Raw genomic sequence first — 18,293 nt, forward strand, 5'->3', positions numbered from 1 at the left:
ATATGCTATAAAACTTGAAAAACGCTTCCCCATTCTCGTTCTGGAAGTCAAAGCCCATGGGAAATTAATAAACAGGCTGGAGTTGATTGGCTGAAATATTTTTTGGCGAGAAATGTTGAATTATCAATTCGAAAACCAGAGCCTACTTCGATAGGAAGAATGTCAGCATTCAATAAAAACAATGTTGATCATTTTTACAATAATCTTCATTCGACATTGATCAAACATCCCCAGATTGCTGAACATCATCCGGAGAAGTTACAAGATACAATTTCAGTTGAACCTGGTTTTGCTGCTGATGTTGCCAAGCAAAGTAATTTTTTATTGAAATTGTTACATTTTAAATTTAATTTATACAACTGGCACATAATATTAATATTTACTTTTTTGTAATCATTGCCATTCAGGCTTTCAAACTTCCTGTGATGAAAACCTCAGTAGTATGGTGGCTATTACCCCTGAATCAGTTCGTCCGTATCCAAAAGCTCCAGCTCGTCAGGTACGTAAAACTAAACGTAAGAAATTAACTTCCAGAGTGTTAACCGACACCCCAGTTAAAGAAGAGCTTCGCGTGCAGCAAACTCGTGAAGAGATAAAAAAACGTCCCATCATGAACAAAAGGAAATTGCAACAAAATAAAAAAAATCAAATATCCGAAGAGAGCAACAGAGTAACAAAAAAAAATAAAATTAAAAGACAATTATATGCTGAGAAGGACATATGCGTCATGTGTGGTGAGGCTGGCCGAGACAACTAAATGTGGTTTCGTTGCAGAAATTGTGCCAAGTGGGCTCACGAGCTCTGCACGAGTGTTTCTAGTGCAGTTGATTACATTTGCGAATTTTGCATACATGAATAATCTTATTATTTCAATTTTTGTTTCAATTAAAAATACTTCAAATGTGTTTATTTCCATGAATTTGTTGCTATTCTTTAATGGTCCATTTGGTACTTTACCCGGTCCATCCAGTACACCGCTATTGTACCGAATGGACCACCAAAAAAATTGGAACAACCCACCTTAAAAATTAAATTATAAAAAAATTACGTTATTTGGAAATATTAAAAAAATACCGTCAACTGTGCAAGATAATGACAAATCAAGATCAGTTATTAAAATAGCGATAGCTGATTTTGTTGAGCAAAGAAAAAATATTTAGTGAGCGACAAAAAAAAGCGGTCCATTCGGCCCCCGTCTCCCCTATATATATATATTTATGAGTGTTATTATCAAATAATATATATTATAATGTAACCATATACATATATATATATATATATATATATATATATATATCAATCAATCAATGATCCTCCTTTGTCCATCGGGGGACCGTCGAGGCCGATGGTGTACATCTAAGCTCGCTTTTTACGTTTATTTTTTCCTTTTTTCTTTCCAAAAATCTTTTCTATTTTTGGCCAGTTTTATTGAATTCAGAATACCAACACCAGTCTATTCAGTAATGTCATCTATCCAACTTTTTTCTTCCTATCTCTTTTCCTCATTAGTACCATCTTAATCAATCTGGCTTCTCTCATTCTACAAATGTGTCCAAAAAATCCCAATTTTCTTTCTCTGACTTTGTTATATACACTTTTCTGTCTTCCAAGTTGATTTCTGATGGTTTCGTTCTTTACTTTCTGCCTCCAACTGATTTCCAACAAATTTCGGTAACACTTCATCTCAAATGCTTCCAATCTGTCTTTGTCTCTACTTTATTTTCTTTATTCCATATATATATATATATATATATATATATATATATATATGGTTACATTAAATATAAATATATATATATATATATATATATATATATATATGGTTACATTAAATATAACATATATTTATGAGTGTGTTTACGTGTGTGCATAATTTATTTTATAATATATATTCATTTAATATTACGTATCCGTCCGTATTATAAGTATATGGATGGTGATCCGCGTCAAAAATTTGCTTTTAGTTTCCTATCACGAACTGAAAACGAAAAAAGAAAGACGGAATTACCCAAAATTGCCGAAGTTTTTTCCTTTGGGTGTATCTCGATGACGTGCCTTTAATTCCGTTATTTGATATTGTAAGTTTAGCAAGTTGATGAATTTTTCATAATGCTTCATTTTTTTTTGTAAAACTTTATAAAATAAAAAAGGTTTTTTTCTATTTATTTTGTCATCAAAATTAATTTTTTTTTAGATAGCCAGCATGACGGCTACTATTTTGTTAGTTTAGAGTTAGGTCTTAGGTGGAAGAGCACTCTTACTTTCATTAAATTAAAATTTTGTTGTCAAATTAAAATCAAAAGATCAATATTATATAATATTAAATAATATTTATAATACTAAAAAGTTACTAATACTATCTATTCTATCTATTGTTAATTCGTTAATTGTTATAAAAAACGTAAACTATTTTGTAAAGTACACTAACTTTAATATCAAAGTATAATTTAAAATTGCCTACTGTTTTACAAGTCTCAAATAAATCGATGAACGATAAATGTAAAATTCAATAAATAAGCAGATTGAAGCAAAAACATTCCTATTTCTCTTTTCAAGTTTAAAAATAAAAAAAATGAGTAATTTAGAAGAGAGGCAAAGATCAATAAGGGTTTTAAAATTTCCTCATGATCAAGATTGCTTGTTAATATTGAATCTTGAAAATGAAGAAATTGGTGGTGGTGAGGTTGAAAAGATCATTAAAGTTAAAAGTGGTGTCGATGTCGTCTTTGCAGATGAATCAGGTTTTTCTGTTCATATTCTTTTTTGTTTTTTAGGTTAATAGTAGAGGTTTAATATATTGGTAATTTAAATATCTATTAATATAAATTACAGTTGCTGAATTATTTCTGATACAAGAGTCTATTGAATTAGAAGGAGTCAAATACAAAATTGTTAAAGTTAAATCTGATGTACTTGAAATTACTTGGGAACATGTTTCACTTTCAGAAAAGAATTTAAGATTATATTTAGAAAATTGTAAACGATCTGGTGGGGGTCCTATAAAGAGAATTGTTCATAACTCTAATTTGTGTTATGCCTTGTGTGAATTTAAAGATGCAACAGGTTTTTATTTTATAATTGGCTAATAGCACTTTTTTCATGTATTATTTGATTTAGAATAGATGTCTTATCACGTTTATGAGATAAATTGAACTTTAACAATTTTACAGTTTTAGACCGAATTTTAGACAAATCCCACTGCCTCTCATACACTGAATTAAAAATGAGAAAAGTAGAATTCGAAGAGCTTGATGATCTCTATAATTGCTGTTCAGTGAGGGTTGTGTTTCCCAATGATCCCCAAATGACTTTAGAAGAAATTCAATTATTTTTTGAAAATAAGACAGCTGGTGGGAGCCAAATAACGAACCTGTACTTGGACAGATTTAGCAGGATTGCTGTCCTAACTTACAATTCTCACACAGGTTTATCAAATGTTGAAATTGTACAAAAACAAATGTTTTTTTACAAATTTTAATTATGTCAAATAAACCTATTGTTAAAACTGATTTTTTTTGAATGTTTTTATAGATGTTGAAAAGTTGTTAGAGTACCACGGTTATGATCCATTAAATTTCAAAGGACAATATTTTAACATTGAACAATTGTTTCCTATATACTTACCTTCAATTGAACATTTTGAAAGTTTTTCAAAAAAAGTAATTTTGATAAGTGAACTACCAAAGCTTTTTAAAAATGATGATTTGATGAAGTTCATTAAAATGGCGCTAGTTGAAGATGTTACCAATTTACTCTTCTCACAAGAAAAGCCTGGTCTAGCTCTTGTGTTTTTTCAAAATGATATTGGTTAGCTTTATAGTTGCTACTATAACATTTAACTATATTTAAACTTGTACATAAGCGATTTAAAAAAATATTTTCTTTAGATTTCAAAAAAATTCAGGAATTGGTGTATAAAAGAGCATTCATGGATAAAATGCTGTCAATTAGGCCAGCTAAAAAACCAAAAAAACTTGAAGTTTACGACCCTTGTCAATCATATGGTGCTGATGGGTTACTTCTTTACTTTGAACAGCAAGAAAAAGGAAATTATGAAGTGGAATCAGTAGAAAAAAGAGATGACAATGTTGTTGTAACCTTCAAAGACTTGTCTGGTGAATAGATTTGTATTCTATGTTGTTTATGATTATTTTGCATTAGTTTGCAACATAATCACATTTAATTGACATTTTTTATGTTTTTAATTCTACCAAAAAAATGGGAACTTTAAACCTTGTCTCAACTTGTCTCAATGCTCAAATTTCAATATTTGGTTTCAACTTTTACCCTTGAATAAGATGCAGCTTATTAGACGTGCTATACTTTTTTTAAAGATTAAAGGTTACTCTCTCTCTTTTGCGTTAGCCTCAGAGGTTTCAACGACAAACACACACAGCATATATGAATACGCGTGCAAACCACGCATCATACACATTGCATATGATAGGCGGGGATCTCTTTTGTATTCGAGCCCAGTCATGCAATAGCAAGACCAGGCGCCTTTAACCATTGAGCCATCACGCCGCCCAATGGGCAATGAGTTATTATAGAAGAATGGTATTTTTTTAATTTTAAAACTATTCTTTATTTTTACCTTAAAAATTTCTAATTTGTACAACAAGACTTACGATCCAGACTATTAAATTATTATTTAAATTAACAATAATATATAATGTTTAACATTTAAGTAATTAAAACTAAAAATTTTTCCAATTCTTTAATGAAATGAAAGCTGTAGAAGCAATAATTTCTAAAGAGAATGAAATGACACTTTTACCAATATATGAAGAGGTTTTCTTGATTTATTTAATTTAGTAGCAGATTTCACAGTTTGATTTCAGTTTTAAAAATTTTCATCTCAAAAGTTAAATTTTTTTATCGTTATTAACTTATTTATAAAAATTTTACATATTAAAGTTAGGAGAGTTACCGAGGAATGTGGACCATACAAGCTGTTTGTGTTGGCTGCCTCAGTGCTGCAAGGTTGTCTGTGACGTCAACATTTTAAAGTTCATAAAAACAGCTGAAGAGACCAAGAATAAAATACAGAACGAAGTTTTGAATGAACTTATGGGTGAAATTGATTGGAATGCTAAAAGTACAGCCAACAATAAGTCAATGGAAGAAATAACCATTAAATTCAAGGTCTATGATGATGTAAACAGCATAAATTTGGAAATAGTCCAATCATGGGAAAAGCATTGTAAAGAGAAACTTAAAATTTTCTTACAAGAGTTTGATTGCATGGAATTAAAGTTTCAAAAAGAAATTTGGTCCGCCGTTCTGGTTATTTATTGTGAGCAAAACAAAATTTTATTGGATGTCTCAACTGCAGATATTTCACAGCTATGCGAAGATAAAGTTCTCATCGAAATTTTGAAAAAGTCGTTTACAATTAAAATTATAGGTTTTAAAATGTTTGTCAGAAAATACATGATGAACTTGAATAAATTGAAAACTGCAGTGGAAGAAAAATTTAATTTATCAAAACAGATTTGTGAAATCGAATATGGAAATCTGAAAAGTTTTCAGGCTCTCTATTTTAAATTAATAAATTTCGATCCAATAAACTTGATGTATAAAGAATACTTTTCAATTAAATATCAAGAAGACGGATCCCTGTTAATTACTGGTCTACCAATTGACATTAATGAAGCAAAATTGCAAATACTAGAACTTGCAAATAAATTGATAGCTCAAAAATTTCCAGCTCAACTCTATTTGTTAAAGATTTTATCATGCCAAGATTTCATAAAGTACATTGACAGTCTTTTCCAAAAGAATAATCTTGATGTAGTTTGGTCTGTAGAGAATAACGAGGTGTGCTTGTATAGTACCAACCAAAAATCTTTAAGCTTAGCTCAGAACATTCTTCAAGAAGAATTTACGTATCACGAGATGAAAGTTGATGCTTCTATGAAGGAGACAATGAAAGAACCAGCATGGAATGACGTCATTTCATTTATTCAATCGATGTCACTTGTTCTGCTGAGAGTTAACGAAAACAAAACATCCATCGAACTGATTTCAACTAGTAACAACATGAATCAAATTTTAGAACGCATATCAAATTATTTTAACGAAAATGCAATTTATGAAAAATTTCTTCCTTTGCCAGATGGTTATGTGCGGTTTATTGAAAAGTATTCTATTGACAGCTTGAAAGAATTAGAGAAAAAATTTTTGCATAGTAAGACTAAGATAATTTTGCAAAACAAAAATACAATTGATGGATTTTCTGGTTGTCTCATATCTGGAACGGCTTCAGCCCTGTGTTTGGTAATTCAAAATATCGAAAATATGAAAAAATTAATAATAAAGGATGTCATTGAGCTAAAAGGGATCGGACAAGTTAAATTATTTTCAGATAAAGACGGTAAGGGTAAGAGACTTCTGGAAACTGTTCAACTGAGCACCGGAACATACATCTGTGAGCACTCAGAAGATTCGTCGGATTCTTCCGTTTTTAAAAAATTCATGGAAGTTATAATCAATGATGACATCCATATCCAGCTTATTCTCGGAAGCATATTGGAATCAAATGCTGACGTCATCGTGAATGCGGCTAACAGCAGATTGCAGCATAATGGTGGCGTAGCGCATGCTATTTCAATGGCTGGTGAGTTTTAAGGAATTGCGCACTTAAATTTAAAATGTCGCGTCCAAAATAAGGAAAGTATAAATATTGGCATATACATATTATTGCATTAAGGTACAACCTGTTCAAAGTATGTCTAATAAAATTATCATTTAATGATAATACTAGTGTTTTGTATATAAATTTAAGAACAAATATTAACAAATTACTTCAATCATATATGTATTTAGTTAATGTTTATTTTAAAAAAAAGCTGGTACAGATGTTCAAGCTGAATGTTCCAGTTATGTAAAACAACATGGAGAAGTTTCGACGAGTGACGTGTACATATCAGGACCTGGTAGACTCAAATTTAAAGCCATCATTCATGCAGTTGGACCAATTTATCGTGCCCAGACAAATGCAAACACCTTGTTGTGCAACACTATAAGCAACATCATGAAGTGTTGTGAAGGTCGGAAGTGGTCAAATGTTGCCTTACCTGCTATCAGCACTGGCATTTTTAGCTTTCCTCTCGATAAAGTAACATATTAAAGATTTTACAAAGTTTTATTTCACAAAGTTTTTTCTGTTTATTTAATTCTGTTAATTTAATTTAATTGTTTACCGTAGATTGTTTAAAAAATTTTTTTTTACAAAATGCCAAATTCTGTTTGGGAGCTTTGAATTCATTATTATTTAATTAATGTGATTAACGTAGGCTGCGTCAATAATAATTGAGAGTATTGAAGATTGCACGAAAAATTTAAAAAACATAAAAATTGTTCAAATCGTTGACACAAATGCAAACGTTATTAAAGAATTTCAAAAAGTTCTATCAAATAAACTCAAAGTTGAAATTTTATCTTCTACTGATTTGAACATTGAATTGCCCTTACAAAACAAGGAAAAGCCAGCTGTCTATAATTTTACTGGTGTGGGTTAGTTATCTTATAATTAATTATCTACTCGAATTAATGAAATGGTTTAATTTTGCAAGAATTGGTCAAAGAGAAAGCTGCAAAAAATATTAATTTGAAAAGGGATAACTCTCGTCTGAAGCTAATTACAGGATCACTAATCGACCAAAACGTTTGTTACTGTTTATGAGGAAATTTGTAGTGAAACGTAGATTTGTAGCAATTAATTTAATCCTTTTTCAGGTCGATGCCATAGTCAATTCTGCTGCTTCTGACTTGAGGTTAAATCGTGGAATAGTTTCTAAATTGATATATGATAAGGGAGGCGTACAAATACAAGCCGAATGTTATGCTCACCATCAAAAATATGGGGACTTAAACGTTGGTGATTTGGTAGTAACAAATGCGTATAATTTGCCGTGCAAGTTTATATTTCACGGATTGTGTTTACAATGGGATAATTTTAGAGGAAGTTGTGAAAAAGTAATTTAGTTCACTTTGACATTTTTGCCGTCACGTTATTTATTGACTGATGTTTCATTAACTCTTTTAGGCTATTAGATCACTTGTTCTGAATTCGTTGAAAAAAGCGGATGAAATGCATTTACCATCATTAGCCATGCCCGCATTTGGGACTGGCACTTTACAAGTGCCAGCAAATCTAGCGGCCAAATGGATGTTTGAATCTATAGATGAATATTTCACTTCAAATACAAACTCTCAAATATCCGACTTGAGAGTGGTTGTCTATGACAAGGACTTGCCTTCAATCAATGTTACTTTCTATTTTGATGATGCATATATTTATTTGATTAGTTTTTTTTAAATTCATTTGATAGGCTTTTGAGAATTTTCTGAAGAACACTGCTAAACATACATCTACCTTTGTTGCAAAAAAAAGTGATAGACAATTATTAAAGGAGAAAAAAAAGCACGGTAACTTTATACGAGTTTATGAAAAAAAATGTAAAACATATGAAAAACAAATGATTAAATATTTATTTAGATGGAATAGAAGAAGGATTTTCAATCAACATTGGAGATGTGACATTAGAAATCTGCCAAGGAGATATAACTGAAGAAATTTCCGATGTTATCGTCAACAGTACCGACTCCTCATTCAGACAGCTGGGAAATGTTTCTAAAGCCATATTTGAAAAGGGGGGAATAAATATTCAAGCAGAGTACAAAGATATAAGTAATGTTAATTATTTCTTTGCTAGTGCAATCAATTTATAATTGAAATTGTGTACTGCATTTGAAGCAAAAGTCGATAAAATGCTAATAACTAGCGCTGGTAACTTACTTTCAAAATTCGTCTACCACATTAATTTAACGCACGATAATAATTGGTCCGTAATAGAAGAATGCTTAATTAGTGCTGAAAGGAATAAACTTGCATCCATATCGTTTCCTCTGCTTGAAACAGGTCAGCTCCCTACCTGATATTTTTTTAAACGTAATTCAAAAACCAAATTATTTTGTTTTGTAATTTTTAAAGTGAAAATTTTTTTTGATATAATGAATTGTTAAATTTGTAGTTTTTCCTATGGCATTAGAATATGAAAATAACTAAGCTAAAAATTATTATTGCCAGTTAACAATTTGTGTCTTTTCGAAACATTTGCATTTTTTTAAGTTTAAATTAATAATCACCATAGTTTTATATATACTTTTTTCAGTCATTAATTCATTATTATCACTTTGAGGTCAATCTCATCAGTACGTCTCCCGTTCGCAAAATGGTAAAAAGTTGCGCCTTTGATTAATTACACAGAAGTTAAAACAATTACAATGTAAAGTTGGCCAATTTGAAGCATCACGGCAACTGCGGAAATTTATATTGAATTTAATAAAATTTACCAAAGATAGAAAGGATTTTGGAAATCTACAAAAAATTGGAAGTCATCGACTTAACGGTTTTTCAACGAATTAAAAAGATTATTTAGATTAATTGATTGATTGGTAGAACGCTAATAAAAAATAAATATCTGAATATATTCTTTTCTCTATTCATGAGCGTATCTGCACTACTTTGGCGGGGTGGACGAGACTCAAAATTTGTGTGATGGTGCTTAAATTTGATAGTTGGCGACCTTTTCTTCTTTTTGCCATTTTTGCTATATAAAAGAGTTTTTATGCACAAAAAGTAATCAAACAATGTGTTGGCTGAACTCGGCCTGGAGACTTGCTCATGATCGCTTGAAATGGAGGCACCTTGTTAAAACGGCAACGTCACGTTAAGGGGTACGCCCATAATAACACGAAAATAGTTGTCGAACTGTTAATAACGAGGGCATGGCTCTCCTAGCTCCTCTCTAAATCCACCACTGTCTCTATTTGTTGTGATTATTATTTGCCAAAATTACCAAATATCAATTTTAATGTACTGATTAATGAAATAAAATAAAAATTTTCAGGTGTGAAATCAGTTAGCCAAGCGGCGGAAACGTTTCTTAAAAATGTGTGCAGATTCAATGAAAGTAAGCCAATAATAGTTAAAAAAATCAGGATTGTTATTTTTGAGGAAAAAAAAACTATAGAATTTAAAAAAGCCATTGAGTCAAAGTTAAAACCTGGCCTATTTTCAAGTAAGTTAACTGAAAAAATATTTGCATTATTTACAACAAATTCGGTTAGGAAATTAAAAAACAAAACTGGACTTTTGTTATCCCGAAATTTTGTTTTATTGTTTTATTTGTCAACCAAAATTAAATTTTTATGAACAAACTGAACGTTGATTTTTCAAGGAATTTTCGGTAACAATGAATATTCAAGATTAGTTATGAATAATTACATCACGCAAAAACCTCTTCCCCCTTCTATCAAATTTAATATTTATTCTTCTGGCCAAATAAATGTTGAAAAAGCCAAACGAGAATTACTCAATTCAATTAATGATTTTGTTACTGAAAAGAAAGTGCCTGGACTGTGGAAGGATATCATTTTGAAACTTTCCGATGATGAAGTAAATTGAAATGAGTTTTATTTTTTATCTCAAATTAATGGAAATGTTTTTAGATGTGCGAATTGGACAAACTGAAGAAAACCTATTACGTGGATATGAAAATAGAGAAAAACATTGGTCAGATTACATTAAGTGGGCTTATAAAGGATGTTGATAACGTCTGTGATAAATTGATCGAATACTTAAATAGAAAAAAACATCAGATAGAAGAAACAAAAGAAGCAGAGAATATTATAAAACAAGTAGTTTAAAAATAACTTAATCAGATTAATTTATATATATTTATCATTTACGATTTAATTTAAATATTAAGGTAACATGGATGTTCAAGAAAGACTACGAATACATAAACTACCCAGATGAGATAGCATGCCTCATTGAGAAAGCCTTCATCAACAAGAACAAATCTGTTAAATGGTTGGAGAAAGATGGAGAATTTGAAATAAAATTTTCTGAAATGATGGAACATTCAGCTTCTGCGTCAACCACTCCCGTAAAAAGAGTTCCTATTGGTAAAAACTATATTTTTGCTCCACTTTTTCCCTATAAAACTAGAAATTATGAAATTGTCATCACCCACAATTTATTTTGTTTTATCACCAACAATTTATTTTATATATTCATCCGTATGTACAGAGTACACGTGATAATTTTTAAACTTGTTATAAAGGCTGTTTTCTACCTGTAACCTGGGATCATATGAGCGAAAATGAAACCATCAAAATAGTGGAACTTTCCCCCAAAAGTGAAGAGTATAATCACGTTGAAGCAAACATGAGGGCATTTGAAAAAGTTCACTATACCATCATCAAAGTATGCATCAGTTTCTTTTACAAATTCTCTGTCGAGTTGTTCAATTATTAAAATATTACAGATTGAAAGAGTACAGAACCCTATCATGTTCAAGCAATATGCTGTGGGGCGAGATGCGATGATTAAGTACTACAAATCAAATCCGTCTGTGCAAGTTGAAAGACGATTATGGCACGGAACGGGCAGTGATACTATTCAGGCTATAACTGCTGAAGGTTTCAACAGAAGTTATAGTGGCAAGAACGGTAGGAGTATTTTTAAAAGATAATTATATTCAATGAAGTCCCAGTCCACTAAAATACCATTTCATAACTTTTACAGCCACATGCTATGGCAATGGATCATACTTTGCCAAACATTTTAGTTATTCTGCCAACAAAACATATTCCAGACCTGACCTGAATGGACACAAACATGTATTCCAATGTTTAGTCCTAACAGGAGAATTTGCTAAGGGAAGTGAAGGACTCAAAGCACCTCCAATGAAAACCAACCAAACAAAATACGACAGTACCGTTGACGACGTTTCACACCCACATATATTTGTTGTTTATAATGATACATACGCCTATCCAGAGTACATTATAACATTCGTTTGAATATTGCGCTGTAAATTCATGTGGACTTAATTTTCATTGTATTCATATTTTGCTATTTTCCAAATTATTTATTATTGCTCTACTTTTTTAATTTTCTTGTTTAAATAACTTATTCTTATTCTATTTAATAACTGTAATTCTATATAATACGAATTCAAATGTATGCATGCTTTTCAAATAAATACAACATAACCACACCTAAAAAATTTTGTTAAGAAGTTGAGTAGCAGGTGAACACGTAAAATTTCAAACAATGGAAACAGTTTGTACAGTTTGTACTTATTCATCAAAAAGGTGCTTAAAATATTTCATCAATGATGTATTTATATTCATACTTATCAATGACATGTGTCAGATATAACAGTCATTAATTAACGATTTCGCCTCCGCGAGTTGCTCCTGCTTCTAGAATTTGACCTCGACCTTGACCTAGACTTAGATCTGGACTTTGATCTATCTTTGCTATCTTCTTTAATTCTTATGTAAGATGTTTCACCCTTTTATTTCAAAGAGTAGTTTGAGAAATAAGGTAATGTAAAAAAAATAAGCAATATAAATAATGATAATTCTAGTTTTACAATATTTATAAAACAAATTATGTGATGTATACCTCATGAGATTTAAACTTTGTGTCATCAAGCTTCTTGACAGCATATTTCATATCATCATACCGCAGAAATTCAGCTATGCCAGTACCATCTCCATACGTGTCTGCATAAACAATATCACCGGCTTCCCTCAAATGATCCTTCAAATCCTGCCAGCTCCCAGTTGGAGGTAATCCTGAAAGTAAAGTAAAGAAAGATGTAGTTTTAAAATATTTTCTTGAATATAAAATATCCAATGTTGAACTGCATACCTGAAACATGGATTCGATAATCTGATCTTCTCTGGGGTCCATATGAACCTCGACCTCTTCCTCTGCCTGGCCGGCCACTGCTTATGCGACCTTCAAATCTATTTTCATATCGTGAGCCTCGACTTCTTTCCCCTCTTGGGTGCTCCACCCTTAACGTGTATCCATCATAGTTGTAACCATCCCGATCTTTAATTGCATCTTCCGCATCTCTGATCAATGACATACAAATTTAATTATTACTATTAAATAGATCAGTTATGTTTTGTTCAAGCTACAAATTTTTAAACCAATAAAACTTAATAGAGGCCTGCAGACAAACAAACTCAAAAATAATTAATCAACTCAAATTGAAATCTAATTAAATGCTAAATTTAAATTAGAATTTAATAGGTTAGTTATTGTATAAAATTTTATATAACTTTCTTTGTTTTTTGTTTTGCTACACATTAATATTAAGAAAGTTAGGCAAAAGTATACTTTTCTGCCTACAATGCAATTAATATAAGTGAGATAAAGAAAAAATGAGTATAAAGTGATAAGGGAACAAAGGAAAATATGGACTTTAAAAATTTTAGGTCGATTATTTGTTATATAGTTGCATTAGTGTTATTTTCAGCATATTTTTTGTACTTTTGAAGTATATTAATCCTTACTCTAATTCCTACCTGTTATGCAAAAAGTGTACTTTTGTACCTACCAATTACATTAATGATACAAAAATCAGAATGTTGGAGTTGGTTAGAGATTATTGCCGGAGTCAGAATTTTTTAAAAGACTAGAGTCTGAGTCAAATTTTTAGGGGTTGGAGTCAGATTTTTTAATCCGACTTCAGAAAATATTATTTATTTTCAAAAATTTCATTTTTTTTTTGTTAAAATTGTTTTATGTATGTGTTTTTAGAGAATAAATATATGTAGCGATAAGCAATCATCTTAAATACTAAAAATAAATGCTAATAATGTGAATAAATTATGATACAAAAATTGAAATTTTTTTACAATATTTTAAAAAAAGTAATTTTACTAAAAAAAACAATTACATATTACATTCACTGATTTTCATTGATTTTTAAAGTATTTGTATCTAGTAATGATAATAAGGTGAAATTATAATGCAATGGTAGAAAAATATTTCTGGAATTTGAAACCAAGAATCAGTCAGAAATTTTTACCTTGAGTCAGAATTTTTAAAAGTTGGAGTTGGATATTTTTCATCCTATTCTGCATAAAAGTATGCTTTCAAGCTTACCATGCATAATGGATAAAAGTGTATTTTCTTGCCTACCATGCATAACCATTACAGCAGTTACATCATGAAAATATTAATCCATCTTTGTAAATACATTTTCATTGTAAATTTGCTATTTCATTCTAATTTATTTAATTTTAAATGTGCTAAATTAAATGTATATTATTCTAAGTATAATACTATAATATAATGATATTATATTAACATTATAGTATTTATCTTTTATTTATATAAGTTTACTTCAAGTTTTTATATTCCCACTTTCATGCTTATTTCACAAAAAAATTAATTGCAGGATGGACAGAGAAATATACTTTTGCCAAAGTTAAAATATATGACTATATGTGAAATAAAAAATAGTAAATACTAGTTCTTAATTAAACAAATTAAAGTATTATTAGTATCTCATTACTAATTAGTAGCAAAATACTCTAATAAACTATAAAATAAATATAAAATAAAGAAAGTAATAATACTTTCAAATTTTAATTTATGCCAAAAAAATTAAATTAAAAAAATAAGTTTTATTACAAAATTGTCGTTACCTTGGGTCGTCAAACTCGATAAAGGCAAACGGCGGATTGTTTTTTTCTTTTAAATTGATAAAATTTATTTTGCCGTATTTGTAGAAAAGGTCCTCCACATCTCGAGTTTTAACGTCTGGGGGCAGATTGCCGACATAGACCTGTCCTTCTTTGGAGTCGTTTCGATAACTCATGGCCGGAACTGCTACAAAAAAAAATTTAACCGCCTTAATAAAATGTGAATTTTATTTCACAAAATTCGTAAAACGTCCTCAGAAGATCGCAAAGCACCGACACAATTTGAAATATATTATATTTACACAGGCTTTCGAAGCTGGTCGCATTTACTTATGTAGCGCTGATTTTCTATGTTAAAACCGACTTTTCACTCACCTCATCAGGATATGCTACGATGATATCACATATATAGAATATATTCTATATATATGGATCATATATACTGAATAATTATCTACAACCAAAGATATTGTAATAATGAATTTCTAATGTACTCTATATGGTTAAATACATCTCTAGTCACAATATTGTATATATATTCTGTGCTTTCATTTCAAAAACTATTTAATTTACTCACAAGGAAACAATGTTATTTTATTACAAAATTGAGCTTCTGCTGACTTAAACGTTGAGAGGGTAGTAATTATTATTAATAAATTGTTATGATCACTAGAATGGTTATAACAATATAATAAATAAAATTCTTTCAATTGATTGTTATTATCTGTTAGTTTTATTGTATTTGTCATCTTTGTACAACTGTAAAATCTTTTGGTTGCAAAACTACCCATGTATAAATAAAAGTAGTGAGGCTGGAGTTGTAGATAATGGTGTTGCGATGCAAATCCTTATTGACGACAGTGTGACACCGAACGTATCTCTTGGATTAGTGGATGATCCAATATTTCAATAGCTGTTGACACTCAAATAAACGTTTAAACACCTCTGCGTTTGAAGCCGTTGTGTTTATCTATCAGAAATCTAGAACCTACCGAAGATCGAATGACTTGACGATAGCGCAAGCTACAACAATATAAATATTCAAAACCAAAACCCATCAGTCATGATATGCTCAACGTTCACTTCGCTTCTGTGTCGACCGAACAGTCGATTTATATCCATGAAAACCCCACTACCAAAAATCAATCACTACCAATTGTCGTCAGCAACAGTTTATGCCACTAATTATTCTATAAATACCAACTAAGGCCGGCCTGTCAGGTAGCCCTACAGGTCCATATGATCTCCTTCTCTGATATCTTCAAATTATTACATTCCCTATTCAACAAATTCCATTCCATCATTATGGGTATATTTTGTTTGAACATTGGAAACTACAGTGATGTATTCTTATTTTTCTGATATGGGTGCAGTCACTTTTTCATCTAATATCACACTGTCATACTACTGAAAAGTTCAATTTAAATTTCCATGAGAGCTTTGAGTTGTCAGATCGGACAAATGTTAGTTGGCTAATATATATATAGAAACCACATAAAAAGTCGTTTACAAATTAATGTTGTTAATTCAATCATTCAAAAATAATAAATTAAAGTTGATTTCGTCGTTGGTGGTGTGACTTTTCGATTTTGGTTTGTGAGGTTTTGATTTGGCAACCATCATATCTTTTTTAGCTGTAGCATTAAGACTTGTTTCTATTGTAATGTTTCTGACACTATCAAAAAATCTGATAACAGAGGTTATCAAATAATTAGATTACAGAAATACTTAATGTTGATAAAAAGTAATTAGCCAACCTCTTTATAACTGCAAAATTACTTTGCAACTTTTCATTAGCAATTTCAACGAGGAAAGTGAGATACTGAAATTAAAATGGTTAATGTTGGAAAAAAGATGTAAAACATTCAATTAAAGACAACCTCTTTAGAAACAAGTAATTGTCCATTTTTTGTTAAAGGAACCTCTAATGAAAGAGTACATCTAACAGCCTGGTGTTTCATAACATAATTAAAAAACCATTTAAAATGAAAAATACTTGAAAAATTGTTTTACTAAGTAGTAAATTACCACTGTAATCTTTCCTGATTTTCCAAACGACATACCAGAATTTTTCAAACCACTTTCAATTGCCAGCCTATGCTATAAAATGTAAACTAACAACATTAAACAACATTTTAATGAGCAAAACAATCATGAAACTCACCAAAAGCTGTGCGTCACATAGCTGTCTACATTGTACATGCAAAATGAATGGCTCAAACTTGAAAAATGCATTTCCTTCAGATTTGTTTAATCCATCTTGCTTCACAAATTGTTATCATTAAACTGAGTTGTTAGCTGAATAAGTGATATCAACTATAAATTTAAAATGAAATTCACCTAGCATGTCATGTAAAGAGCATAAATTATGACTAGTGTACAACCAAATGCATCCTTTCTTCTTGCAATTTATATTTCCAGGCTGCATAAATTAAAAAATATTATAATTATTTTAACATGTTGAATGAGGGTTTATGTTTTTTCTGTGACGTTTTGTAAAGAGCCATTTCTGTGATGTTCAACAGCACTCATGATAGAATTTTTTTTAAACAGATAGGTTTTGAGATCTGCTCTGAAATTCGTAAGAGATGGAGAAGTAGTTGGAGAAAGAGATAGAGACTTCCAGAGAAAAAAACCAAAAAAAGCAAACACAGATTTAGCATAACAGTGTTTAACATGAGTTAAGAAGAAGTGAGAACAAGATGACCATAAGATCCGGCGCTTAGGTTTAATTACTATATCTGATATATAGCTCCTTTCTGCCTCAAAGGGCCATGAATGCACCCAGCATGATCACACTTCATGATTCCTTTTCATTTATTGCATGATTTTCTGTGACTGAACAGACTAATTCTCGAGTAACAAACTCTACTACAGATTGCACATTAATAAGATTCTTCTAAAGCAAGAGTGGGCAAACCACACGAGCCATTTTATGTGGCCCTCGAGGCCTTGTACACATTTTGATAAAAAGAAAAATGATCTAAAAAGGTTGTCAGCCAGAGATATTATGACGAGATAAAGGGTGTCAACCATAAATGAACATCTTAACAAATCCTCTCAGGTCAACGGTTGAGTCAAAAAATTTACATATGTGGCCCTCCAATGGTAAAATAGTTGCCATGTGCCCTCACAACAAAAAGTTTGCCCACCCTTATTCTAAAAAATTAGCAGATGGCCTTTCTTCTTTTGCGCCTTTTGAAAACAGCTTCAAATCTTCTAGATTTTCTCAACAAAAGCACTATTTCAAACACTCTGCCTCCATGCTGTTTGATCCTGAGCAATCTTTTTCTCTTTATTATAAGGTTTTTGATTATAAAATAAATAACATAGAATAATAAGCAGTATGTGTGTGTATGTACATAGATAGTGCAGGCCCCCGTCTAAATTTAATTTTAAATTAAAATTACTTTAATTAAATTAATTAAAATTTTTAATTTAATAATCTCTTTATTAATTTAATTTAGTTAAATTTTCTTTTGTGTTATAAGAAGAAAAGGGCTTACCTCGTAGACACAAATCCGTCCGGAGCAGGAACTCGTAGTGAAATAATTGTTCAACTGATTGATGTAATTAACTAATTCCAAAACAGGCTCGTCAACACTTCCCTTGCGACTTAAATCTTGTTTGGTCGTTGCGCGTATTTTGTTTTCATCAAAATTCATTATAAACTTATTAAAAGGAAACTTAAAGTAAAAAGAAATGGCCAAGTTTTATCGGCTTACAAACAAACGTAGGTGATTTGCACGGGCTATAACGCCCAGATT

The 18,293-nt window shown here is 30.5% G+C and overlaps 6 protein-coding genes across 6 annotated transcripts; 4 read left to right on the forward strand and 2 right to left on the reverse strand.

The window, feature by feature from the left end:
• Nucleotides 1-159: 159 nt before the first annotated feature.
• HELRODRAFT_190447 (hypothetical protein) lies at nt 160-1,017 on the forward strand (the record flags this gene model as incomplete). Its single annotated transcript, XM_009014141.1, has 2 exons — nt 160-313; nt 408-1,017. The coding sequence occupies 2 exons, from the start codon at nt 160-162 to the stop codon at nt 755-757; spliced, it is 504 nt and encodes a 167-aa protein (XP_009012389.1). The 3' UTR covers nt 758-1,017.
• A 1,555-nt stretch (nt 1,018-2,572) lies between these two features.
• HELRODRAFT_168259 (hypothetical protein) lies at nt 2,573-4,123 on the forward strand (the record flags this gene model as incomplete). The annotated part of the gene is made up of 5 exons (XM_009014142.1): nt 2,573-2,741; nt 2,833-3,063; nt 3,171-3,425; nt 3,532-3,807; nt 3,888-4,123. 5 exons carry the CDS (start codon nt 2,573-2,575, stop codon nt 4,121-4,123), a joined length of 1,167 nt encoding a protein of 388 aa, XP_009012390.1.
• A 2,384-nt stretch (nt 4,124-6,507) lies between these two features.
• HELRODRAFT_136060 (hypothetical protein) lies at nt 6,508-7,111 on the forward strand (the record flags this gene model as incomplete). The annotated part of the gene is made up of 2 exons (XM_009014143.1): nt 6,508-6,619; nt 6,852-7,111. Coding segments are annotated over 2 exons (372 nt in total), but the record flags the coding sequence as incomplete, so codon positions are not given.
• Nucleotides 7,112-11,273: 4,162 nt separating this feature from the next.
• On the forward strand, nt 11,274-11,877 carry HELRODRAFT_73487 (hypothetical protein; the record flags this gene model as incomplete). The annotated part of the gene is made up of 2 exons (XM_009014144.1): nt 11,274-11,523; nt 11,600-11,877. Coding segments are annotated over 2 exons (528 nt in total), but the record flags the coding sequence as incomplete, so codon positions are not given.
• Nucleotides 11,878-12,144: 267 nt separating this feature from the next.
• On the reverse strand, nt 12,145-14,837 carry HELRODRAFT_97475 (hypothetical protein). The gene is made up of 4 exons (XM_009014145.1): nt 14,530-14,837; nt 12,737-12,945; nt 12,488-12,660; nt 12,145-12,374 (listed from the first exon to the last, which is right to left on the reverse strand). Exons 1-4 carry the CDS (start codon nt 14,700-14,702, stop codon nt 12,249-12,251), a joined length of 681 nt encoding a protein of 226 aa, XP_009012393.1. The 5' UTR covers nt 14,703-14,837; the 3' UTR covers nt 12,145-12,248.
• A 1,400-nt stretch (nt 14,838-16,237) lies between these two features.
• HELRODRAFT_73542 (hypothetical protein) lies at nt 16,238-18,191 on the reverse strand (the record flags this gene model as incomplete). Its single annotated transcript, XM_009014146.1, has 6 exons — nt 16,238-16,348; nt 16,407-16,475; nt 16,555-16,626; nt 16,691-16,785; nt 16,867-16,948; nt 18,033-18,191. 6 exons carry the CDS (start codon nt 18,189-18,191, stop codon nt 16,238-16,240), a joined length of 588 nt encoding a protein of 195 aa, XP_009012394.1.
• Nucleotides 18,192-18,293: the final 102 nt, after the last annotated feature.

Source organism: Helobdella robusta (assembly GCF_000326865.2).
Source record: "Helobdella robusta unplaced genomic scaffold HELROscaffold_13, whole genome shotgun sequence".
NCBI classification, from domain to species: Eukaryota; Metazoa; Annelida; class Clitellata; order Rhynchobdellida; family Glossiphoniidae; genus Helobdella; species Helobdella robusta.

Coding starts and splice junctions, on each gene's coding strand:
- HELRODRAFT_97475 (XM_009014145.1), bottom strand. CDS start 14,702: ATGAGTTATCGAAACGACTCCAAAGAAGGACAGGTCTATGTCGGCAAT. Junction 12,661..12,736: donor TTATCGAATCCATGTTTCAG/GTATGCAGTTCA, acceptor CTTTACTTTCAG/GATTACCTCCAACTGGGAGC. Junction 12,375..12,487: donor CAAAGTTTAAATCTCATGAG/GTATACATCACA, acceptor TTGAAATAAAAG/GGTGAAACATCTTACATAAG.